A 27,162-nucleotide genomic window follows, 5' to 3' on the forward strand; every position below is an offset into this window, starting at 1 on the left:
AGAAATATGTGTCTCTCTATCTTCACAAATTTTATTATTCCTTAAACTGGCTTCTCTGTTCTCTGATTTCTCTTTTTTCCACTCAAAGCTAGACCCGGAGCCTCAGCCCTGATCAAAGCTCCAAATCTGCAAACACTTGCTCTGAACGCCACAGGCAGCCAAGGTGTCCCTGCTCCCAATGGGTCAGAGCCAGTGTACACGGGGTTGGGTACTTACTTTCTCATTCACTCTCCTTCCCTTGCACTGCAATGTCCTTTTAGGATTCAGATCTCAGCTCCTTACTGGATTTCCTCTCCACGCTGAATTTGTAGGGTTATTTGTTTTCGATTGGTCTGTTTATTCCCAATGTTTAAATCATCAGGCTCAAATTATGAATCACAGAGTCCACGGCCCTGATTGTGGCTCTGAATTAGCTGTTGAAGAGGGGAGTGTGTCCTGGCTGTCTATCCGGGTCTTCACACCCGGCCTAACTATCCTGAAGCCCGTATTGTCCGAGGGTCCCTCTGCAGCTGCAGTATATCACTCAGGGCCTGTGGGCCTGCATGATCCAGAACACATGGGGAGCTGAACCTTGGGGCATGATGTGGGCACTAACGCTCCACACTCTCTTCCATGGGGCTGCTCCTGAGTCTGTGGGTGCTGCCTGAGACTGTGAGTCACAGGGTCTCCTCCCTTGGACTGCTAAGGACCAAATGCCCCACTAGGAGAGGCCTCAGCCCAGCCCCTCCCTGCCGTGGATGGCAGGCTCTTCTGCTTGTGATCTTTGGTCTCCTGGGAGTGGGGGAGTCCTGGAGTGCTTGGGAATTTCCATCTCATTTCCTTTGCCTAAGGCCGGTTCCAAATGTTGCCTCATTCTCCTTCTGGCCTCTGTCTCCTCCCACAGGACACAGGGAACCTGGAGTCAGCCAAACTCCTAGCTACTGTATCACAGAGATGGGATATAGCTCTAATTGTAACCCTGCTGCTACTCATTCGCACTTCTATTGGTAGCAACAAACCCTGGAAAAGGCAGTGGAGTTTCTGATTTCCATCTATAACAAGATTCTTTCAGAGAAAGCAGGCTTTTTTTGTTTTTTTTTTTGTGAGGGAGATCAGCCCTGAGCTAACATCGGATGCTGATCCTACTCTTTTCTGCCAAGGAAGATTGGCCCTGAGCTAACTTCTGTGCCCATCTTCCACCACTTTATATGGGACGCTGCCACAGCATGGCGTGACAAGCGGCGCGTTGGTGCGCGCCTGGGATCCGAACCTGCGAACCCCGGGCCGCTGCAGCAGAGCGCGCACACTTAGCTGCTTGTGCCACCGGGCCGGCCCGAGAAAGCAGGCTTTTTGAAGGATCAGTTCTCAGCTGAGAAGCCTGACGGATGGCACTTCACTCTGAAGATCCAGCCTGCACAGCTGGGAGACTCAGCCGTGTACCTCTTTGCCAGCAGCTTAGCTACAGCCTCGCAAAGACACTTCCTGCCCTTGCATAAACTCAACAGCTTCCCTGCTCTCCCCAGCCTCTCAGCAGCCCTTGCCTGCCTGAGAGGGGTGAGGGGTGTGTGTTTGGGGCTGCAGCTGCTTCTCAGTATCAGAGGTCAAAAGTTAACTTTGATTCACAGAATAGGAAATGTTGTACAGGGATATCTGGGGCTGTGGCATTTGGGAAAGGTTCTCAGGAACCATAGAATGTGGCTGTGGACCCCAAGGATGGGACAAATGTGGCCAATGAATGACCAAGGGAGCCTACAAACGTACCTCTGTATCCTTTTCTGGTCTTTGTTTTTGTTATTTCCTATTTAGCAAACATACCTTCTATCTTCATAAGGAGACTGGCTTACTGGAGAGGAGAGGAGGGACTTGAGTGAGGATACTCAGGATCTTCAACTGGGAACTTTCCAGAAGGTGAAGAATCTCAACACCAGAGCCTGAGTACTGATGGGAAAAGAATGTTCTGGAACAGTAGATAGCAGAGGCAGAAGCCCACATAGAGCATCACATGGCAGCTAGGAGTGAACTCTTCACTCTCAGCAGGATATGTGGCAACAAGACTAACTTCTCAGAAGCTAAGACCTGAGGGTTTTTCAACAAGTGGCTGGAGGGATGATTAGGGAATGCTTCACAAGGGGATACAGGATTTCCTACTACAGTAGTCCCCCCTTATCCATGGTTTTGCTTTCCACGGTTTCTGTTACCCACGATCAACCTCCGTCCAAAAATATTAAATGGAAAATTCCAGAAATAAACAAGTCATAAGTTTCAAATTGTTGCTGTTCTGAGTAGTGTGCTGTAATCTCGGGCCATCCCCCTGTGTCCTGCTTGGGATGGGAATCATCCCTTTGTCCAGCATATCTATGCCATATAGGCTACTCATCCTAGTCACTTAATAGCCGTCTGTGTTATGAGATTGTCGTGGTATCTCATTCGGCACAGGGCTGGGTACTATCCACAGTTTCAGGCATCCATTGGGGTTCTTGGAATGTTTGCCCCATGCATAAGCGGGAACTACTATAACAAGGCAGGTAGAGCTCAAGTACTCTATTAGAAAAATAAATTAGTATTAGTGTTCTAGGCTAGTTCAGTATATTATATTGGTCATACACCTATTCATTCACTCATTCACTAATTCATTTATTCATTCTTTAGACAGAAGGTAACTTACCCCAAGATACGGAAAGTATGGTTAGTGTACTGCAGGGACCCCATGGGTCTCAGAGGAAGTATCAATCATAGGGTCATATATGATGCAGGGATCAGCCTACCTGAGTCAAAGAACTCTCCTTCATGCTCTGAAATCACCAACTTCCCTAGAAAGGGTGTACTGGGGCCACTAAGACAGAAACACCATGGAGAGAACATGCAAAATTAGGAAGAAATGTATAGTCTCATATTTTTAGGGAGGCCATATGATTTATCATCATACTGGGACACCTTGGGGAGTGAAAGGGGTGCTGATATTAATTACACTTGGACAACAGAGATAAAGCAGGACATGTGTTTATCCCACCTGTGGCCCATCCCTGGGATTCATCTCAGGGTCCTGAGCAGGAAGAGGCTTCCGTCCTGGGGAAAACAGCTGCAGGGAATAAGAAATGGCTACTAAGAGCTGTGGCAACAGGGGACCAACGAGTTTTCCTGGGGGATTTCCCTGACAGGGTGGCCCTGAGTGAAAGATCATCATCCCTTCTCCCCGGAGGAACCACTAAGGGCTGAGCACACAGGCGGAGCCCTGCACTGGTGGTTACAAATGCAGAGAACAGGGTACTGGGGACAGTATATGGTGCTAAGTGCCTCCCTCTCTTTCAAATTCTACCCCTGGAAGCAACAGAAGAGGCCAGTTTCCCAGGCAGCTGGGAAGAAAGGCAAGTGTCTGAGGCAACAGGCAGATGGTGATATCAATGAGTGGCTCCCTGTGGGATTCAGCCTAAGACAGGAGGTGATTCAGGAGCAATAAACAACCCTGAGGCTCTCTAGGATCACATAGGGAATCAAGCCTTGGGGCAAGGCTGGACGTTCTGGTAGTGCTGGGATGTTAGGGCTCTGAATGAGTACACTTTGGATATCCATAAACATGTGAGATTCTTTTGTGACTACGGTGTAGGGAGCTCTGGGAACATCTGATAACATATATATTTCACAAGTAATTTTAGAAAAAAGGCTGTTTGGAAGGATGATCAAAAACATCAATGGTTGTTGATTCTGGATAGTGGGATACATTTTTTATTAAAGGCAATGAAATGCATAATATTAAATGTTAATTATACGCATTTTGTCAAATGGAAACACTCAGGTAACACCACCCTAATCGAGATGTAGAACATCTCATCACCCTTTGTGTGTTATGTCCCCTTCTAGTCAATCCACCCCCCCATAGGTAACCACTGTTCTGATGTCTATTGGCATAGATTAGATTTGCTTGTTCTTGACTTTCATATAAATGGAATCATACGCTTTTTTGTGACCAGCATCTTTCACTTAACATAATGCTTTTGTTGTTGTGGGAGATCAAGATTTGGCCACCCTGAAATATATCTCTTTACCTTGATTGTTTTCTCTGATGGACGTTTGACCTCCCCCACTAACTGCCTAAAGAATTTGACATAGTAACTGCTTCCTAGAGCAGATCTTCTATCTGATGGCTGTAATATAATGTAAAATAGATGTTACAATAGGAAAGGCACCAACAAGCCCATCTTATCGGAAGTTCTGTCTCTGGCCACATTCTCTGGATGGCCCTGCAAGGAGTTGCCAGACAGACATTTACATTTATAAGGGAAATCTCCATTTGTAAAGGTATCTCCCTCTCTGCTTTGGGAAGAGGGGGGATGGCCTCATTTCTAGAGACTTATCAATGTGGAAGATGAGGCCTTAAATCTGCATAATAACCTTATCCTTGTTTACAGTGCTTTAGTGGTAATCTCCTGCAACTGACTCCCCCACCCCCAACATCCTCCTTTGTCATTGGCTGAACATGGTATTTAAGATGAGAATTTCTGCTATTGTGTTGAGAAACACAGTGTCCCTGCTTTCTCCCATGTATACATATTATTAAACGTGGTATTATTTTCTCCTGCTAACCTGTCTTGTTAATTATTTGGTCAGCCATAAGAACCTTAAGGAAAAGGGCAGAGGGAGATTCTCCCTCTCTCCTGACATTGTTCATCCTTATTTTTATGTGTTTTAGGAATTCTTTTTTTTTTTGAGGAGGAGAATTAGCCCTGAGCTAATGTCTGTTGCCAATCCTCCTCTTTTTTTGCTGAGGAAGATTGGTCCTGGACTAACATCCCTGCCCATCTTCCTCTACTTTATATGGGACGCCATCACAGCATGGCTTGATAAGTGGTTCATAGGTCCGTGCCTGGGTTCCGAACCTGAAAACCCCAGCTACCTAAGCAGAGCATTTGAACCTAACTGCTAAGACACCGGGCCAGCCTGGAGTAAGTCATCCTTTTTTATTCTATGTATTTTTTGATTGTAGGAACACTATCAAATTTGCATATGTATTTATTTACATGTCAATGGACACTTAGGTTGTTTATAGATTTTACCTGTTATAAATAAAGCTGCAATAAGAGCATTCTGGTACAAGACTCTTGTGCAGACATCCACTTTTATTACTATTGGGTAAATACTCAGGAGTGGGATTGCTGGGTTGTATGGTAAGTACTTATTTACTTTAGAAAAAGTGGCCACTCTGTTTTCCTAAGTGGTGATACCATTAGCCTTCTCGCCAGGAATGCGAGTTCCAGTTGCTTCAGTTGTTTATGCTGGAAAAAAAAGTAGAATGAGGGGAAGGGAAGTCAACATGGGGCTTCAGAGGAATCAAGAATGTACTACACTCAGCTGGGAAACACCACACAAGAAACAGGGAGGGGTGCAGATGAATGAAGATAAGAGGTGCAGAAAATCATTGGAAACCTTCCTGCCCCAGCTGACAATGTAAACACTTCCAATTTATTAAGAGGAGGCACTGTGGTTCCACTGAGACACAGGAGGCTGTGAGGAGGGGAGAGGAAGAGCTGTGGTCCATAGGGAGTGATGAGAATAATACGAAGTTTTCACATATTGAGGTATATGGGGAAACCACTCTGGTCTAAACCTGATTCAGCCTAGAACTTGTTCCCAGAGCAGCCTGACTGTGGCCCACCAAACACGCATTGTACATCTGCCTCAAACATTTTCCCAAAACAAAGAATACACTCTTCAAAGACAGGGATGTGATGTCTCCCTTTCTCTGACACTGATACCAATACTTCTTTGTACATCGGCTTTTCTTTCCAGAGAACTAAGGTCAAGTTGACCTGCTGTCTATGTGCTGGCCTGTTGCAAAACATCTCCTGGTGACTTCGGGGAAAACGATTGTATTCCTGTCATGCTTGATGGATGCTCTCTGTTCTAAAACAGCATATAACCATGCTGTAACCACACTTCCCAGGACTGCTTCCTTCCCTGCGGAAGAGAGTGCTTCGGGGATAGTCCTCACGTTAGGCTCAATAAATATACCTCTATTTGCTTATCTCTAGATTGGTTATTGATTATTTGCATTGAAAGGAGAGGGAGTTAGAAAGGCTTTGTCATCACATCAGGCAGACTGATCGCTGACCTTTGAGGCACTGCAGCAATACCATACAGCCTGATAGGAAGTGGGGGTCCTCAAACCTGGAAAGAAAAGTAGACAAGGAGGGAGTTTGAAGGAGCATACTGGATACCGAGGGGCAAGTGCATACAGAGAGGTAATAGCCTTAAAGGAAGATCAGAGGAAGTAGGGTGTGAGCCTACTCCTCAAATCCAGTTCCACGGATCATAGCCCTATCTTAGAAATAAAATAAGAAAGAGAGAATGATTGATTTTTGATTGGGACAAATAAGAGGGGATCATGGGCTTGGAGAACCTGCTGGAGTATTGACGTCCCAAGAAGACCTGGCTGTTGGCTTGTGAAGAGGCTCAGAGTGCCAGCACTTACCTAAGAACACCAGAGCATTGGGGTAGGGGACATCCCCTCACTCCCTGACCTGCCATGGGTACCAGGTTTCTCTCTTGTGTGGCCTTTTGTCTCTTGAGAGTAAGTCAGTCCAGGAAACAGAAGGGAAATTCCTGCTAATGGATTTTTCAATTCCAGATCCTCATCATTTCCTTCATTTGGACAACTGTTTGCTTCATTGCCTCTTTCTTAGCTCACATGTCCTTCTCTGATAGAACCCATGGATGCTCAAGGCAAACAGATAGCAAGATCCATATTGTAAAGATGGAAAAGAAGCTCATCTTTGAGTGTTCTTAGAAAATAAACCACTTTGCAATGTACTGGTATTGACAAGACCCCGGACTAGACTAAGGCTGATCCATTAATCAAATAGTGCTGAACTTACAGTCAGAGGAGATGTGCTTGAAGGGTACACATTTCAAAAAGATATAGAGAATTTCCCCCTTGACTCTGGAGTCAATCAGCACCAACTAGACCTTTCTGTACTTCTGTGTCAGTTTGTGATTCCATAGGACTGCACAGTTATAGCCACTTAGCTCAGAAAGAACAAGGTGGCCCCTCTCTCATGGAGTCCCTGCACTAACCAGAACGTATCACAGAAGACCTTCCCAGCCCCTGCCTACATCCTACAATGAAAACATTTAGATTGTGAGTGAGGAACCCAGAGAATTGAGGACCTCAATCTGAGTTGAAATCGATCAAGAATGGCTGAAACATGACTCTACCAATTTGACTGGACTGACTCCATTTTCTACCTGCTACCTCCTCTCTGTGTTGATAATCCAGGATCATCTCAATTTCTTGAAGAGAATTCCCCTAATTGCACTCCCTGCAGAAAACCAAGATGATAATGATGATGATTTATATGTAAAATAGGCTATAGTGTCTACTTGGTCTCTTCCCACAGACCTCAATTTCAGCTTCTGTCCCCCTTCCTTTCCCTGTCACATTCTTATTACTAAGATATATCTTCCTCATATTAGATCTCTGCTCCAAGTCCTTTTGATACTCATTTTTCAAATTTAAAAAATTAGATTGATAATATCCCGTTTTTTCCTTCCTGGAAACGGTAAAGTTGTTATACATGAGAGTGACAGCTACTGTCCAATATGGCTAGTGATCCTTGCCTCTTGGTATCCATTTCCTTGTGTGGTACCTTCCCACAGTGGATCTGGGCTGGTTTTGGCGATCAATAGAATGCAATAGAAGTGATACTGTATAACTTCTGAGGCTAGATCATAGCAGACATTGCAGCTTTCACCCTGATCTCTTAGATCACTTGCTCTGAGAGAAGCCAGATGCCGTATCATGAGAATACTCAAGTACGTACAAATTTGTACAAACTTTAACAAGACCCTCTCCAACTCCCAAAGACAAAGTAGATCTTTAAGCATTTCTTAGACATAGTGAAAGCAAGGAGAGTAAATAAGGAAGAGAAGAGATGAATAAAGAAAGAGAAGATTCATTCTAGGGAATGGTGAGACTTTGGGGGAGAATTTTAGGAAGACAGGAGGGAGGAGTTGGGGAAGATAAACGGTGTTAAGAAATTTTTGTTACATATTGTGCCATATAACTCCACATTCAAGATGAAACTTGTGATGGGTTTTAAAGAAAGGTGACAAATTTTTATTAAGATACATATATAAAATACCTAGTGCCTAGTATATTTCCTGTTAATGTGGCCAAAACATAAATTATCACTAATACTATTATTTTCATGAATGGAAACAGCAATTTCTGCATGAGGATCATAGTGTCCTAAGTAACTTACTTCATAAGACCAGAATCCTGGCCTGTAAAGTTCCACCCAATCCTGCCACAGGCTCCAGACTGCTATGCCCAGAGACACTTTCTATCTGGCAGCAGGTGAGTTCTGGGAACAGAAGATTAGAGAATCTAGAAATCTTTCTCTTTTGTCTATATAATTGGGCTTCTCTGGGCCTCTGCCTCCAGCTTCTGGGTCTTCTCTCTGACTCCACAGTTGTTAGTATCACCCAGATCCTAAGATACCTGGTCACAAAAACAGAAATGACGCTATTAACATGTGACCTGCATCTGAGATCTAGGCATGTATGCTGCATCCATGGAAGCTGTGGGAGAAATAAGAACTGCTTCTCTATTTTAGAGTCGTCCACAGGTAAAAATGTCCCTCTAGTAGATGTTAAGCAAGTTAGTCTTAACCCCTCACCCTGGGTTGGGGGCTTTACCTTTCTACTTTTGTGTAGTAACAGAGACGCACAGCTATGGTCACCGCTTGTCAAGGCACAAGTTTGTGTCTATTGCTGAATCCAACTCCTAAGAATCTTATTGCAGGTCCCACCTAGGCTCAACATGGTGTTAGGACACTAGTTGCTGAAAATCAACATACAAATCTCCTTCTTTTGGAAACCCATTTTCCGCCTCAGCTCCCATGATATTTTGCTTCTGATTCTGCTCTTATATCTCTGAATTGTCTCTTTTTAGCATCCTTTGTTGATTCCTTTACCTCTAGATGGACGTAAATGTGAATTTTCATTGAAGATTCATATTCAATTCATTTTATCTTTTCATATCTACTGTTTTGCTTGAATGACATTTTACCCTCCTCAGGCTTTATTCGTATAGAGTGATTTTCATTGGTCCATTTCCCATTCAGATTTCTCTTTGTGCTCCAGAACTTCATATCAGCTTTCCATCTGAATATCTTCATCTGGGAAAGCCATGGACACACCCAAACTCAGCATGTGCCAAATGGAATTAATCACATTTCCTACCTCACCTAACACACTATCCCCACGGCATTCCACTTAGAGAGATTTCCATCACTAGTCCTGTATAATTCGTTCACTCATTTGATAATTATTTTAATCATTTATTGGATAACAAGCAATTCTAGAAGACATTTGAGAATCATGATTTAGGTCCTCAAAAAGTCAAGTTAATGAGATCAATAAGTAAATCTTCTGAGTGTATCTCAAAGCTTTTAGTTGGTACCCTTATGTCAAGGAGGTAAGACCAATAAACCCCCTGTCTTTCAAGTACTGAAGGGTCCCTTTGGGCTTATAGCATACACACAATTCTGAAGGATGGATAAGTCCTCCAATAATTGAAGGAAATAATGGTCTTCATTTTTCAATGTGAAGTCAGATCCTGTAAATAAAACAGTTTGTTTGAGAAACTTGATATCTTTCACTTCTCCTTTCTCAAGTGCCCTTACCTCACCATCAGAGGGACCATGGTGTCCACTGACTACCTACAAACTTGTGTAGATTTATAGTCTATGTGTTCAGTTTAAAAGAGTCCCTTGTCGAATTTCAGTTGGAGCTCTTTACCTTCTGTAGAACCACTCTCCAGGTGAGCTGTGAGGTTGTCAGGGGTTACGGATGTGTCTTGTGCTCATTTCATAAAAACTTGTCTCCAAGACATAATCCAACTCACCCTTCCTTCCTTACAGACTCTAGTGATGCCAAGAGTCAATGTACTTTTCATACATTATATGAAAAGTAATATATTTAAAACAAACAACAGTAAAAATGAAAGAGAACTTCACCATATATTCCCATCAATTTCAAACATTCAAGAACATCATACCCATTAGCATGGATAATATTGAAGGAAAAACCTAGAGAATAAAAAGTGTAGGCGAAGTTGTGGAGATGTTAGAATACTTTTGCATTGCTGATGAGAATATAAAATAGTGCAGCCACTGTGGAACAGTGCAGCAATTCCTCAAAAAATTAAACATAGAATTACCATATGATCCAGCAACTCCACTTTTGGATATATGCCCAAAAAGTGAAAAGTGAAAGCAAGAATTTGAACAGATATTAGCACACCAATGTTCATAACAGCATTATTTGCAGTAGCCAAAAGGTGGAAACAACCCATCCACTCAACATGTAAATGGGTAAAGAAAATGTGATATATGTATAAAATGGCATATTATTGAACTTTATAAGTAATGAAATTCTGACACATGCTAAAATATGAATAAACATTGAACACATTATGGTAAGTGAAATAAGCCAGGCAGTAAAGGATAAATATTATATGATTCCACTTCTCTGAGGTATCTAGAGTGGTCAAATTCAAACAGACAGAAAATGGAATGGTGGCAGGGGTGGGGGAGGGAATGGGGAATTAGTGTTTAATGGATACAGAGTTTCAGTTTGGGAAGATGAAAAGTTCTGGAGATGGATACTGGTGATGGTAGCACAACGATGTAAATGTAGTTAATGCCACTAAACAGTAGACTTAAAAAGTGGTAAGTTTTATATTAAATATGTTTTATCAGAATAATAAAATTAAAGAAAAGTTAAAATTAAAATTTAGAAAAGATAATCTTCGAAGAAAGATGAGTTCCTCTCAAGAAAGAATTGATTAACCATAATTTTGAATGCAGAAAAATTATATTTTAGTGTCTTAATAGTGTGCACCTTATTTCTTAGGGAGGAAAGTATTTTTGATGGGAATATTTTAATTTAAGGGCTGGATATGGAAGGTAAACCCCAAGGGTATTGTTCTACATAATACAGGTTGAAGAATTTCAGGTTCTAGGAAGTCTTGGGTGAGGGTGTAACGATCAAGGATGGGAGAGAAATATTGACAAACTGTGGTCTGTATCATATATTCCTTTGCAGCAGTCCCCAAATCTTCATCAGACTCTACTACACTCACCAATACTTGATGTACATGATTTTGTTGAGGAAATCAAAGAAAGACTTAGCTTTACAGCCAGGTGATGTCACAGGGTTAGAGAAGATCTGGAGGATACAAACGTCCATGAAAATGGTCAGAAATCTCTGGAAGGGCTTTGGATTCCCTTGGCTTTTGGAACTTATAAGCTCTAGGACATTTCACCTAATTTTCAAGGAAGACGGAGCTTCACAGATCTTATCTGGATTCTAAATTTATTCGCTGAAATCTTGTTTTTATGAAAACAGGGAAAAATATCCCTTGATGATAGGAGTCATTATTTTAGGAAAATAATCATCTTTATTAGTTCCTATTGGACAAAAACTCTAAATGTTTACATGAAGCACTGGTTTCTCTTAGAGAATCAGATAACATGAACATTCTTCCCCATAATAAAACACTTGGAGATACTGACGTAAAATATGCTAGGTATGCTGTTGTGAAGACCTCCAGTAAATTGACCCTATGTGCTCTTACAGGTTATTTATCTTCTACTTTCTTGTTCATATTGCATGTCTTCACATAGTATATTTAACATGCTCGTTTTAAATTCTGGTTCATCTGGTTCAATCATCCACTTTCGGGGGACGTATATTGCCCAGTTGGCTATCTTTCTTTTAGAGTCCTTTAGTGCTATCAGTTACCCTGCTATTGATTTCTGCAATAAAAATCAGGTAAATTGTTTCAAAGCAAAGAAGGAGTCAGGCAAGAGCAGAGCTGAAACGATTTCCAGCACCTGGTTTTCCCACCGTACTCTTGGTCTCGCCTCTCATCTTACTCATATTCCAGCCCCAAATAGGTTCCATCTTTCCAGAAGCTTCTCATGGATTTTGGTTAGTCTCTAGTATTCATATTTGCTTCTTGCCCTATCAGGTTCCTCTGGGGAAGTAGCCAGGAGATGATGCTAGTTTGCAACTTTAGAAGACTCCAGAAGCCAATGCTCTCAAATCTCATACATATTTATAATGTCAGCTGGATTTTTCTTGTCTGAAACATAATGACAATTTATCACAGGATCTCAGGCATCTCTGAAGCAATAGATATCGTTTGATTTTTTATAGTTAGGGAATGATTGGCAATCTAGCAAACTTATCTAATTGAATTAAAAAAATGCCAGGTACTCCTTTTAAAGAAGAGAAATATACTTTCCTTAGTGTGATTTATACTGATTGTTTACATTTCTATGATTTTCTGTAGAAATTCTCATTTACCAGCAGAAACTCCATAAGACACACCAGCCGCTGTTATAAAAGGTTTTAATGAGTTATGATACACAGAATTCATAAAAAGTATTCAGTTACAGAACATTGCCATCTGGACTTGAGATAATTTCATCTTGTTTATATCCATGGAGATTCACTCAGGGTGGAATTTTCCTCTCTGGAGGCATCTTCTAAGAGGTACTAGTCACTGACCAGAGCTCATTGGCACAACGAGTGACCATCAATGTCAGATGCAGCCAGATCAGGGATCTCTTCTCAAAGGTACTTGACGGGGTTGTTGCCTTTGGAATTTGAAAGTCAAGAAATAGATTACATTAGAATATCTATATTCACTCTATATAGTGCACTATGTAAATTTAATAAAAATTAAGGCAAATGTAAACATTTAAAGAAATTTGGATTGGAAGTAAACTAAGAAGAAGCAAATGGAAGATGCTGGTTCTGGAACTGAGTCCTTCTCAGATTCTATTTTCCCAAGTCTTTCTGTTTATTTTGTTATCCTACATTAATCCAGACTGGACTATCCTTCCTAGAATACTAGGAGTAGAGGATTAGAGTATTTTATTTCAACTCAGACACATGTGTTCAATCACATATGGGGAAATGGGCATTATATTATTATCAAAGAACAGAGGCAAAAAGAGGATTTCTAAAGAGAGAGGATAGAAGATAAAGAAACAAACTCTCCAGCAGTCTTGGAACCGTGAGTATTATTTTCTTTATTTTGAGGTAAGCTGAATAGGGGGCGCCTTGCCCCCTATTCAGGCCTGTCTGAATGGTCTGCCTTGAGCAAGCTGTCTGGGGTCATCGAACACAAAGCAACTTCAGTTAATTGTTAGTTATCCCAAAATCCTTGGGAGTCCATCTGCAGGAAGAAAGACAGGCTGTCTCTGGGTAACCTCTGCAGGGTTCCTTCAGCACCCCCACCTTACCTGGGCCAGGTTTACGCCATCTCCTTCATCATCAGAATCTTATCAAAGGCAAAATATTTCCTTCATGACCACCTTTTTTCGTTCTTACATTGCAAAATCCCAAATCAGCTAAGTCTGGGGTTCTGTGTGTGTGTTGGGGGGGTGGCAATGTTTTCCCACTAGAAAATAAAACAAAACAAAACAAAAACTTACTGCAACAGGCACTGGTGCAATAGTTCCTAATTTAAACACATCTCAGGACTCCTGCATCACTGCAAAGATAAAATCTTGGTTACCGGCCCATATGCCACACTGGGCCGCTGTGGAACTGCCCAGCTCCAAAAGTTTCTGGGGCAGAACCAGCTGTCTGATACCAGAATGGTTAAGGAACAGCCTTCTTTGGTGCTTTTACTCCCCTAGAAGGCTTACTAGTAGAGACACTCATTTGCAGGCGTACTGTCTTGACTAGGAGCCATGAACTCCAGCTATGCAGTGGTGAGGGAGTCTCCTGAGTTTGCAAGGGAAAGTGAAGGGTGTGGGGCTGGGAGGAGGCAGCCCGCATGCCCCAGGCAGGGACAGGTAGAGGGACACCTGCCCCAAAGGAACAGCAAAGGAGCTGTGGGGATGCGCATGCTGCCTAAACCCAGCCTAGCCTAGACCAGCCCAGTCCAGCCGCATGTGTCATGGAAGAAGCTTTGCAGGAGAAAACAGGGTTCCTGGATCAGCTAGGCCAAGGACCTGGCAAGAGATGCCAGGCTTAAGGGAACAAGCAGAGACAATGACATCAGAGCTGTGACATCACTGCCTAATCTCCAATCAGAGAAGGGACACCCAGGACTTCATCTCTTAAGGGACCAGAACTCTAAGCAGGGAGACACCTGCCCAGTTCTGCTCCACCTGCCATGGGCTCCAGGCTCCTGTGCTGTGTGACCCTTTGTCTCTTGGGAGCAGGTACTACGCCTGACAGCACCCGAATCCAAGGCACCAACTTACTCCCTCCCGTGTTCCTTCTCCAGCCCCTGTCTTCTTCCCTCACAGGCCCAGTGGATCCCGGAGTACCTCAAATACCAAGACACCTGATTAAAACAAGAGGACAGCAAATGACAATGAGATGTTCACCCATCTCTGGGCACAACAGTATATCTTGGTACCAACAGGCCCTGGGCCAGGGCCCCCAGTTCCTCGTTCAGTATTACGATGGGGAAGAGAATGATAAAAGAAATATCCCGGATCGATTCTCAGGGCAACAGTTCAGTAACTATAGCTCTGAGCTGAACGTGAGCATCTTGCAGCTGATGGACTTGCCCCTGTATCTCTGTGTCAGCGGAGTGACACAGCCCTGCAGAGTCACCAATGTTCTGTGCACAAACCTCACTGCCCCAACTTGGAGCAACGTTAGAGCTGACAGATCTATGAGAACCTCGGGTCTGCAGTGGGAAAGAGAAATGACTTAGGGTCCTGGAAACTGCAGCCTCGGGCTCTTCTGCCAATCAGGGACATGGGACAACAGGGTACAAGAAGATCTGTTCAGAGGATGGTGCTGCAGGAATAGGTTCACTCCAAAATCACCTTCCTTGCCTGGCCCTCTAAGATACAAGGGTAGAGGGAAGAGTTTGTAATTTATAGCTGGTACACTATTTTTTCAGGAGGAAGAGTTCATTGAGGGATCAAAATTATTTGATAAACATGTAGTCTAGAAGATAGAATCACAGGGATATGGTTTATATAATTTAAGGATAAGAAACTGAGATTTTGGGAAAGTCTAGGAGAGAAAATGTAATTAAAAATGCTTGAAAATAGAGAGTTTCAAGTATATAAACAAAAAACCAAAAAACTGTCCTATTTGTAACACAATCTCTTTTCTCCCCTCCTCCCGATGTCTTCAACACCCAGACAACATAAAGCAAGGCCTTAGAGCACTGGCGTCACCCAGCGGCAGCTCGCTGGTGAGGACATCACCACGCAGATGCTGTGATGATGGTGAGAACCCTGGAGTTGATGCTCACTCCTCCCTTCTTGACTCCTCACCCCAATCCTCCCTCCTTGGGCACAGTCAAGCGTCTCCCAAACACAGACGATGGCACGCCGTCCCTGACTGTAACAGACAGAGGCTCTCCAGTTTCCCCCAGATCAGTTCTGCTTCCCTGGAACAGCTCTGACACTTCACCACCCAGGTTCAGTCACCTTCAGAGCATCGCTTCTTGGCTGTCTCGGGATGCATCAGCTCTGTGACCACACAGCTCTTCGCCACATTCCTACAACACCGATGCCCTTTAAATCCTCTACATCTGCTCTTCTGTTCCCATGGCCTGGAAGGCCCTTCCCTTCACCACCAACATGGACAGATACTATTCATCTTTCAAGGACTGGCTCAGACGTGCCTTCCTCTTTGCTTATCTCCCTGACATTCCACAGCACTGTACCATTGATTAGTCTACTCAGGTTGTCATAACAAAATACTGCAGACTGCGTGGCTTAAACAACAGACATTTATTCTCTCACAGTTCTGGAGGCTAGAAGTCCAAGATCAAGGTGCTAGGGTTGGTTTCTGGTGAAAACTCTATGCCTGGTTTGGAGATAGCCGCCTTTTGGCTGCGTCCTCACATGGTCTCTCTGTGTTCAGGTGGAAAGAGAGAAAGAACTCTCTGTGTCGCTTCTCCTTTTTATAAAGACACCAGTCTTATAGGATCAGAGTCCCAACCCTATTATGGCATTTAAGCTTAATTACTTCCTCAATGGCCCTATCTTTACATATATTCACACTGGGGGGTTAGGACTTCAACATAGGAATTTTGGGGACACAATTCCATCCATAAGTATATTGCTCCCTTTCCTTACCTCCTAGGAAAATCAAGTATATAATTGATACTCTTTTACACTTGTAAAATGAATAAGTAAATGCTCACTTATATAGAGCCATGAAGTATTATTATTCACTGTTTTCCCTTCACGACAATCTCCTCTTATCTGAAATATAAAGGGTAGTCATTGTGGATAGTCTTGTCTTTCCATACACCTTCTGCAATATTGTGAGCAATTGTGCTTTCATAGCCAGGACTGATGACCAGTTCTATAAAGAAACCTAATTGTATCTAAAGCTGAAATATGCTGATGTTCTTTTGGAACAGAGAAAATTATGTTACAGTACTATTCATCCAGTTTCACGATCCTGTAAAGAATTTTCCATCACCAGCCACCACCACATCTTTAGAGACATCTCTTGCCATCATCAAGGGTGTTTCTCAGAAATGAACCTGAAAAACTGATCAAGAAAAATTGATGTTCTCAGTAATAAAACCTTGATATCCTTGGTAATTAAAGTATAAGTGTGTGTGTGTGTGTGTGTGTGCACGCACGCGTGCGCATGTGTGTTTTCTTGTGGAGACATATAAAGTGGAAATAGTTTCTCTCTGGGTAGAATTTATTAAGAGGCATTGGGTCACTGAGCAGAACTCATAGGTCCTTCTGGTTGGTGATAGTAAATGTTAGGCTCAATTGGATAGACCTTAACTATGGCTGCAGGGTTTTTTATTTCCAGATTTTATAAGTTCAGAAATAAATATGTAAAATGTATAAACTCTCTTTACAAAATACACTGTCTAAAATTTGGTAATAATTAATTTAAATAGAAAATCTGGAAATATATGGATCTGACTAATCGGGAGGAGCTATGGAATATAGCGTTTCCAGCCTGGATATGCTTGAGATTATCAGACTGTTTATTTTTATGGTCTGTATTATTTTGGCTTGTCTATTCCATTTAGCATACTAATTGCAATGGTGCAGCAATTATTTCCTTCTTCATTGAAATGTTGGATCAGACAATCTGTTGCCCCCACAGGCAAAGGAGGGATTTGAGATCATCCCTAAATCAGCCAGGTTGGGAGAGCAGTAGAGTGGGTGTGTGTCGGGGGGTAGAGTGCAAGGGCTGCATGCATGGGGGTTGGGGGGAATTTCTATTCTTTATTCAGCAGAAGGTGTGAATCCACGAGACTGTGGACCTTCAGCCACTTGGAGGCGCTGTGGACTCACAGTACTTACTGCAAGGCCCCCTGGGAGGGTGAGAGTGGCCCAGGAGAGGACAGTTAAGGGAATTCTGGTACATGCCTGCCTCAGGGAGAGGGTTTGAGTTCACTGAGTTCACTGGTCTGGGGACACATGGAGTTAACAGGCTCTCACTGCCCAGGGAAGTGGAGACCCGCCTTGAACCTCAGTGGGCGCCAAGGAGGCCATCTCCTGAGCCTGCACAGGAAGTGGAGGGTGAAGGGGTGGGGGCGGCAAGGGTGGGCAATCCGTGTCAGGTAGGGGCAGGCAGAGGGACATCAGGTATGTTGTGGGCTATGAGGATGGTGCTCAATTCACACCCACCCTTTGTTGAGGGGCTGGGCAGGACAGGAATGGCGCCTAGAGTAGCCCACCCTGGGTCCTGCCAAGGGGGACAGTGGGCTGGGGACATCTGTGAGAGAGTAACAACAGAGCTGTGATGTCAGAGCAGCGACATCACAGGCAAATGCTGCTATCAGGGAAACGGGAGGTCAGAACCACTCACCCCAGGAGACCCCGCCCCTGAGCCAGGAGATGTCTTGGGTTCCTGATGCTGCCATGGGCTCCAGACTCCTCTTCTGTGTGGCTCTTTGTCTCCTGGGAGCAGGTGAGTCCTTGGCACAGTGTGAAAGCCTCTGCTGTGAGTTTGCCATGCCTGAAGTACCAGCCTGCCGGTGATGGCTGCAGCAGGAGGCTTCTCCTGTGCTCTGCCCCCAGCTGCTTTCTGTCTCCTCCCCAACAGGCCCAGCAGATTCTGGAGTCATTCAAACACCACGACACCTGATCAAAGCAACAGGACAGCAAGTGACAATGAGATGTTCCCCTATGTCTACACATCTCTCTGTGTACTGGTACCAACAGGCCTACAGTCAGGGCCCCAAGTTCCTCTTTCAGTATTACAATGAGAAAGAGAACGAAAAAGGAGCCATCCCGGCTCGATTTGCAGGGCGACAGTTCCCTGACCAAAGCTCTGAGCTGAACGTGAGCATCTTGGAACCGACGGACTCGGCCCTGTATCTCTGTGCCAGCAGCTTGGCACAGCCCCGCATGATCAGCAGCCTCCAGTGCAAAAACCTTCCTGCCCCAGCTCAGGAAGTGACAGCGAGGGTGGCGGCTGCCAGTCAGACAGGCTCAGGCCCTCATGTATCAGACATGATACAGACATCAGACCTTTCCCAGACACTCTTACTGCTGCTTCTATATGTGATATGTTTTATGCTCACAGAAATTATGCAAAATAAGTATTATTTACCTGTTTTCATATGTGAGGGGAAGTAACTTTCCCGGGTTTCACATTTCATAACTGGCAGAACAAGGAATCAAACTCAAGTCTGTTCCTCAACTCCCGTGGTCCCGCCGCCCCCAGACCTGTCGTCTCATCTGGCTTCCCTTTTCTAGGTCCAGATTAGCAGGACGGGAAGGTCATGCATCATATATGATTATCATGACCTCTTTCCTGACAACTTCAAGGAACATATGACTTCAAGGCAAAGAATATCCATTGATACTTCGTTGTGACAAAACAATAAGGGCACAATTTTCTGCACTGTAGCTGCTGCATGGACCTACGTCGTGTGCTATCTTTCAGGGAGGCTGTGTGAGTAGGGAGGTTTCCAGATCTGCCTTCCCAGCTGCAGAGCAAAGGGAATGCAATATTTGCAAGGAAAAGTGCATCTTTCTGTACATGATACAATTTCCATGAGGGAAAGGCACATAGATAATTATTATTTCTTTCTTAGGTTCTTTTACTCAACAAACATTTTTGGTCCCTTACTTTGTACAAGGTATTGTACCACATAAAGTAGAAAGTGAAAATAAGTATGTTTCTTGCCTTTGAGAGGTTTAAGGTCTGCATTATTAAATGTATAATATTTACCTTGAACATTTCACTGTTTCTATGGAAACCACCTTTCACATGAGTGCAGGTCATTACAGAAGTGTAAGCGCTGAGAACATTAATGCACAGACAGAGTTCAGTTCTGCTCCAGGTAGAAGACTCCGAAAAATTATGCCATCATTTATTGACAATTTACTATATGCCAAGTAAAAGTCCTTCATTTTTAAAATTTCAATTAATTATCAGAGAAATACCTAAGAGGCAAATGCAATTACTGTTCTCATTTTAAAGATGAGGGAATTTGCCCTCGAGTTAAATAACTTGACCAAATCAAATAGCTAGCAGGATGCAGAAGTGGGACTCAAACTCTGTCTGTCTCACTCTTCAGTCCCATGTTTGTAACTCGATGCGAGAATGCATTTTCATAAAGAGAGACGCCTACCTTCAAACCAGGCTGCTGTCCCGGAAGTCCCTGGCTCTAATGAAATCACTGCCAGGGATCAGTTTCCCCAGGAGACAGTGGTGTAGAGAAAGAGCCCTGACAGGGTGCCGTGTACACCTGGCTCTGATGCCAATTCCAACACTCGCTGCCAGTCAAGACCTGAGGCCAGTTTCTTGACATATGAGGCTGGGTTTTTTCATGTATAAAATGAGACTAATAATATCTATCTGTATTAATCAGGGTTCTCCAGAGAAACAGAATTTATATGCGTGTGTGTGTGTGTGTGTGTGTGTATATATATATATATATTTTTTTCTATTTGTTATAAGGAATTAGCTCACACAATTGTGGAGGCTGATAATTCCAAAATCTGCAAGCTGGGCTGGTGAGGCTTCACTGACTAGGTGCCTCCAGAAACTCAAAGTTGGGTTTGGAAGCAATTAACTGTTTTTCCAAGTCGTTTCTTTTCCTTTTGTTTCTTAAGGAGATGTAACCACCAGCCACCCTGAAACTGACCAAGCCTCATCACAAGAGCTATGCCCATGACCTTTGCCTTATTTTTAGTGCAAAGATCTCTCCAGGAGGAGCTTAGGCCTCATTATGTGGAAACATGTTCTCCAATTGAGCTTGTGCAAGGGAATATCTGCCTCTCCTTTTTGAATATTTATTTCACAATGAAAATAAAGATTCCTGATTCCCTTTGTTCGCGGATGCCATTACTTTGGAAATGATTCCTTGTGGCCTCCTATTTGCTGCAAATACACTTTACTTTGTGAGACCACTTCCACTGGTGTAGAGTCTTATTTAACTCACCAGGAGGTGAGCCTATTTGGTTTGGTAACAGTCCTGGAGACCCAGGGAGATCCCAAGTTTAAGTTTGAAAGCTGTTAGGCAGGAAGAGCTGATGTTGCAGCTGAAGGCCATCAGCTGGACTAGTCTCTCTTACCTGGGGGAAAATTGGTCTTTTTGTTCTATTCATGTCTTCAGCTGATTGGATGAGGCCCACCTACATTATGGAAGGCAATATGCTTTACTGATTAAACTGTTAATCTAATATTAAAATCTACCTATTTAAATGTTAATCTGATCCAAAAACACCCTCTCAAGGACACCCAGTCTGATGTTTAACCAAATATCTGTGAACTCCAAGGCCCAGTCAAGTGGACACATTAAAGCAGCCATCATACCATCTTCCAGTGTTGCATAAAAGTTTAATAAGCATAAAGTGCCTTGCATCTAATAGAGATCTGTTGATTCTTTTTGCTCATCGCTGACAGCCTCTTCCACCATTTCCTATGTGCAAAGGTAGATATAGATGCATTTTGCACAAAAACTGTATAGCTGAAGACTTCAGTGTCACAGAAATGGAAATATTTATACTCGCTGATTCATTACATAAAATTAACTGGAGCATGTAACATACATCCTTCCTCAGGCATTTTTAAATCAACTTTTTTGACATATGAATTATATACAAGAAACATTATATACTTTAATTGAACAGATCAATAATTTTTGAGGAATATATATGTATAGACCCACGTGACACTGACCCTATGAAGATATAAAACATTTCTATCACCCAGAAAGTTCCCTCAGGCCCCATTGCAATGGCTCTCTCCATCATTGACAACCAATGATGTGATTTCTATCCCTATAGATCAGTTTTGCTCAGGCACCTTTTTAATGGAAATTTAAAATCTCTACTCATCAAAACAATTCTTCTTTAGTACACAGGTAACCAGTTAAGAGAATTAGGTGCTCCTGGAATGTGTTATGGTTAAAGAAGTTCTTGAAACCGTGAGAGATACCTGATCCACAGTAGGGACAATTCTATGTGGAGATAGATGGTTTGATAAAATGACCATCAGAAGGTCTTTCTAGGGGCCAGCCCTGTGGCCTAGTGGTTATGTCTGGTGCATTCTGCTTTGGCGGCCTGGGTTCATGGGTTCAGGTCCCAGGTGCAGACCTGCACCACTCGTCAGCCACGCTGTGGTGGCGACCCACATACAGATGTTAGCTCAGGGCCAATGTTCATCAGCAAAAAGAAAGGTCTTTCTAGCTGGTAGAAACTGCTTTTGTTATTTGTTTACTCACTTTTATTCATTTCTTTTTTCTTGCACCCAATCATTCAAATTATTCTGTAATGATATTTTGACTAAAACTGATCATCTCCAAGGATATTATTTTGAGCCCCCATCAGACACACACATAGGTAGGCTTCCTGTTCACACACTGTTTTCTGCAGCTGAGCAGACCACGGGCAGTAGTGACTTTATTGAGAGATCGTTCCATGTTGGGAAAAGGGTTTCCTCTGCCATGACCCCAGTGTCCATCCAACAAAAAATGAGCTTGAACTGGTAAATCCTTCTTTCTGCTCTGGCCTTTCCTGGGCACCAGTCTCCTGTGCTGTGTGTTCTTCTGTCTCCTGGACCAGAGAAGTCCCAGGCACAGATGTGGAACACACTCATGGGCTAACCAGGCCCCAGCTTCAAGGCTTGTTGTTGTGGTTACAACATCAGGCTCCTCCTTTAGGTTCTAACCTTAGTTTCTGTGTCCTTCTCTCCAAGACCCCAGAGACCCTGAGTCACACAGACCCCAGACATGTGGTTCTGCTGAAGGGAAACCAGCACACTGGGAGGTGACCACAGGTCCAAAACCATGTACTTGGGACCAGCTACATAAATTGCAGAGCCCGTGGTTCAAATGCTATTAAGAATTGGAATGTCATGACAGCAGAGTGTTGAACCAAGTACAGGGTCCATCTAAGTGTGGGACTGTGTGCAACAAGATACAGTTTTTGAGCTCCATGATATTTATTTCTTAATTAATGGCAGCCATTCTTCATTGGCTCCCCATGGAATCTCCCCAAGGAGATACTCCCCATGGAATGGATGTCTCAAATAAAAAACGGAACATTATTCACTTACGCTGGAGTCTGCCACCTCTCCTGAAGTCTCTCCCACATCTGTATTCTTTTGTGCCAGTAGACCATCTGCAGCGCTGAGCTGCCATCACCTCAGTCACAGGTATGAGGCTGTTCTGCTTGCTGCTGTCTCACACAAAACCTGGGAAGCAAGTGTTCTGGGGAACATGAAGGGGCTCTAGCTGCATTTGGCAGCTGTCCCATCTGTCATGAATTGTTAAGAAACAGAGCAAAACGATTCCTCAAATGTTGATGATCCTGCCCCTGAGGTCTGGCAACCAGATACCAGGAGAATCATTGCAGGTAGAAGGACCTTAACAGGATGGCGGTCAATAAGCAAAGTGGAAAGGGATACCTGAAGGAGCATTTGTGTTGCATGAGTCAGAAAAGGCATCAGAAAGCCATAAGGATTTTCACTAAAATTCAAAGCCACAGAAATATGTAGATGCACAAAACCAATAAATTAATGAAAAATTATATCACAGGAATAAATACACATAAAGTTGCAAACAGTTTTGCAAAAAGATTAACAAGGACTTGTGTCAATTCAGACAAGTGCATTCTTCCCATTCTAAGCTGTTCCTTATACATTTACTTTTGCTTTGACCCTCTGGGGGAAGGGGCGTGGCCCCTTATGACAGGTTGGCCCTGGGGCCCAGGCAGGGAGAGTGACATCTCAGAATGACTCCCGGGAGAGCCCCTTTCTCCTTCCATCAGCACACAGACCCAGAAGACCCCTCTGTCTGCCCTGCTCCTGCCATGAGTGTTGGCCTCCTGTGCTCAGTGGCCTTTATCTCCTGCAGGCAGGTGAGTCCTGGGCAGGGATTTTTTCATGAGTCAAAATTTCCAGGTCTCAGTGCTGAACCTTTCCCTGTGTCTGCAGCATCAGCTTTATCTCCTTTTCCACAGGTCCAGTGAATGCCGGTGTCACTCAGAGCCCAAACTTCCAAGTCCTGGGGACAGGAGAAAATACGACACTGAGATGTGCCCATGATATGAGCCACAACTCTATGTACTGGTATCGACAAGACCTGGGACATGGGCTGAGGCTGATCCATTACTCAACCAGTGCTGGTTTCACTGAAAAGGGAGATGTTCCCGAGGGGTACAATGTCTCTAGACCAAGTACAGAGAACTTCCTCCTCGAACTGGAGTCTGCTACCCCCTCCCAGACATCTGTATACTTCTGTGCCAGCAGTTACACCACAGCGCTGCACAGCTGACTCCTCTCTGCGCAAAAAGGCAAATGGAGGCCCTGAACCCTGGGACTAAGTCAAGCCCTTTGCAGACTCTAGCACAGTGAGAAATTGGAGACCCGAATGGCCAGTGTGTGCAGCGTGAACCCCAGTGTGTGTTGAGGTCCATCTCCAGGGCAGTTTCAGCCAGGCCTGGCCCTGACCACAGGCCCTTGGGTGGACATGTCTCCACCGTTGCTCTCTCTCTCTCCTCTGCAGCTGCCCCGCTAGCTGGGAAGGTGCTTCCCCAGCTCTGACACTCTAGTCATGGGCCTGAGTCTGAGGCCTCCAGTATGGAATGTCCTTGGTAAGTAGATACATCTAGACCCCCTTGCCTCTCCCTGAGCACCTCACTGCTGTCTCTCTGTAAGGTCCTCCCCTAGCCCTGGCCCTCATGTGGTATCTGATCCTGCCCCCCTTTCCTGTTCAGGTCCGTCACCTCACAAGCCCTGCTGGGTCTTTCCTCTCCCCATCTCCCTGGACCAGGCTTAAATAGCTTACCCATCTCTCTCTACTCCAGCCACCCTGCTAGTCCCTCGTCTCTGTCACATCCCTTCCCATCTCAGAGACTTTAAAAGCTATTACCTCTGCACTGGACATGGACCCTTCTTCTTTGTAGTGACTTACTCCTATCTCACACTCCCATTGAAGGTGCCACCGGGTGGCCAGACAGTTTTGGGTAGACTTGTTTCCTATCTGAATTATGGACACAGTTGGGATGTCTGCGTTCTGAATTTTCTAGGTCTCAACTGTAAAATTCTCTCATGGCTGTGGATACATCTCCTCCCTACTTAGAAGCAGGGCTCTGTCTCCTGCTTCTCTCTCCCTTGTGAGCTTCTGTGATGCTGGAGTTGTGTGGACACCTGGTCAGTGTGAGGAGACAAAGGATGCAATCCCATCTCTAGAAACATCCCTGGATCCCATTCTGTTATACCAAAAGGCAAGCACTCTAGTCTCCCTTTAGACTCCACAGTCTGAGAAATGTTCTTCCTTTACTTAGAGCTGATCAGCTCAGAGTTCTGATGACAAACAAAAGTTAAATCCTCAGAGCTGAAGAAATAGCTGTGCATTTCTGCAATGGCAGCAAGAATACAGTGCTGCAGAGATGCCCGCTTCCCATGTAGAGACCTGGCCCCAAAACAGGAAAGAGCAGAGAGGGCTAAAGAGCCCAAACACATCTAAGATGATTGAAAGACGATTTCTCAGGGCAATCCTTCCCTCTACTGACCACAATCAGTTCCTGGTAAGACAGGTATGACCACTCTTTGCCCCTGTCAGCTGAGTAACCAGGATATCACATGTCCCAGCATCTTGTAACAACAGGGAAATAATTCAGATTCCAGCCTTCTTCCTGCACCACAGTGACTGACCTCAGGAAACTTGGTCCTTCAGCAAAGAGCTCTGTCTTCTCCTGGCCAGGTCTGGCCTGGCAGGCTTAATTCATCATTAATATGACTTCTTAATCTACTAAAAGGGGAACATATGACTGCAAAGTAAAGCATACTAATTTTACCTGAAAAAGTTAGCACTAAGTAGAAACTGAGGACTTTTGTTCCCTAATAGTCTTAAGTTGACAGATGGTAGAACAAATCTTTGGTGCTAGGACTTGGGGTCCTAGTGGTTTTCATATTTCCGTTCCCAGTTACCCAGGGTATACGAGAGTCAATGAACTCCCCTGCATCTGAGATGGTCTGCTATGAGTTTATAAAAGAACGTTCACTTGTCGAACAAGCGTAGGTACGTTTGTTTGCACAAGCAATTATGTCTGTTGCTATGGGAATTTCCAGTTTAAAATATGGTATGTTGTTTAACCTGAATGAATATAAGGTCTATAAATGCAATTCTGATATTAGGATATTTCTTGACGTTTTGAGCTGGGCAAAAAGGAAAGAAGAGGGGATGTTTGTAAATTTAGGAATTTATATAATATAAATAAATAAATACAATATATAATCCCCTCGGAGGAACACAAAGCGAAGATCACGACTCCACGACCTTATGGGCTCTAATTTATAGAGAGAGTATAATTAAAAGGAAACAGAGAATCAGAATTGCTTTCTGGAGCTAACACTCGGGTTGCTCTGACAGCATTTTCTGAAACTAGGAACCTAAGGGCCCAGATCTATTCAGCAGCCCAGTTTTGGGCTGACAGCAGACAGTTTTGGGACTCATGCACTTGGAAGTTAGATTTGAGATACTTGCAAAAAGTAGGTACTCTTGAAGTTCTGTACTCTCCATCCAAGCCTCTCAGGAACTCCACAGATTAACGTTAGACAAATATTCTCCCACTAAAAACATTAACTCAAAACCAATGAGGAAAAGTGACCAGAAACAGTAAATATTTGAAATGGACAGCCATTTGGCATTATAACATATGAAAGTTTGAAAAGTTATATTCAAATTAATACAAGAAGAAATTGAAACATGAGCAAGGAAAAAAAGCTGATGTTAAAAAACATCAGCTAACAAAAAAAGCATGAAGTAAGATATCTAGAAATGATTGATATAATTACTGAAAAGAATAATGGATAATTTAAACAGCAGAGTAGATACTCTTAAAGAGATTATGAATAACATAAAATACAGATCTGAAAAAATTACCTGGAATGTAGCATGGAAAATTATATGTGAAATATGAAAGAGAAATTAAATGACAGGGAAGAAAAAATAGGAGTTTCTAGTTTATTAGATCATACATAATATTTTATTCAACTTCCTCTTTGTTCTAACATATAATTGAAGTTTCAGAAAGAGAAAAGATATGGTATGAGACATTAACTGAGAATTCTCCAGATGTGATTAAAGACATAAATCCTCAGATTAAAGACGAATCCAAATGAATCCCCTGTAAGGATAATAGATACATCATAGTGAAATTGTAGAACATGAATGACAAAGAGAAGATTTTGAAAGCAGCCAAAAGAAAAGATAGATATCTCCCAAAGGAATAATTAGACTGAGAGCAACAGTGAAAGTCAAGAAAGAGGGTTAAAAGTAACAATTAGTATTATGGTCCTTATTCAATTAAGAATGAGGTTAATTAAAAAATGTTTCCATGGGGGGAAAATAAAAAAAAAAATAAAGATCTCAAAATTATACTTGAGAGAGATGGAAAATGATCCCAGGAGAAAGGTATGGAACACATACGTGATGGAATCAATTTAATCTGATAGTCATGTCCTCAAATCTACACAGACTGACTACTGCAACTAGTGTCTAATACGGGTGCTAATATTAAAATATCTTTGGCATACAAGGTGAGACAAGTTAATTGAACTGAAAATGTTCATATTTTCTTATTTTGTTTGAAAAGAGTGGAGATATTCAATAGACTTTCCATTGTGTGTGCTTTAAAAAAATAAAAGTAACCATTAAAAGGCAGAAATAAGAGTATATAACTTCAATAC

General features: G+C 43.1%; 1 long non-coding RNA gene and 1 gene segment (V, D, J or C); one reads left to right on the top strand and one right to left on the bottom strand.

Moving 5' to 3' along the window:
• Positions 1 to 12,383: 12,383 nt before the first annotated feature.
• LOC131398332 (uncharacterized) lies at positions 12,384 to 15,860 on the bottom strand. The gene is made up of 3 exons (XR_009216861.1): positions 15,774 to 15,860; positions 13,293 to 13,450; positions 12,384 to 12,641 (listed from the first exon to the last, which is right to left on the bottom strand). It is a non-coding gene; the product is annotated as an uncharacterized LOC131398332 (long non-coding RNA).
• Positions 14,174 to 27,162, top strand: part of LOC131398307 (T-cell receptor beta chain C region-like) — a 287,482-nt gene continuing 274,493 nt past the window's right edge. The window contains 2 exon segments of the C gene segment in view: positions 14,174 to 14,222; positions 14,310 to 14,548. Of these exon segments, the coding sequence occupies positions 14,174 to 14,222; positions 14,310 to 14,548 (288 nt within the window).

This window comes from Diceros bicornis, chromosome 3 (assembly GCF_020826845.1).
Source record: "Diceros bicornis minor isolate mBicDic1 chromosome 3, mDicBic1.mat.cur, whole genome shotgun sequence".
Lineage (NCBI taxonomy): Eukaryota > Metazoa > Chordata > Mammalia > Perissodactyla > Rhinocerotidae > Diceros > Diceros bicornis.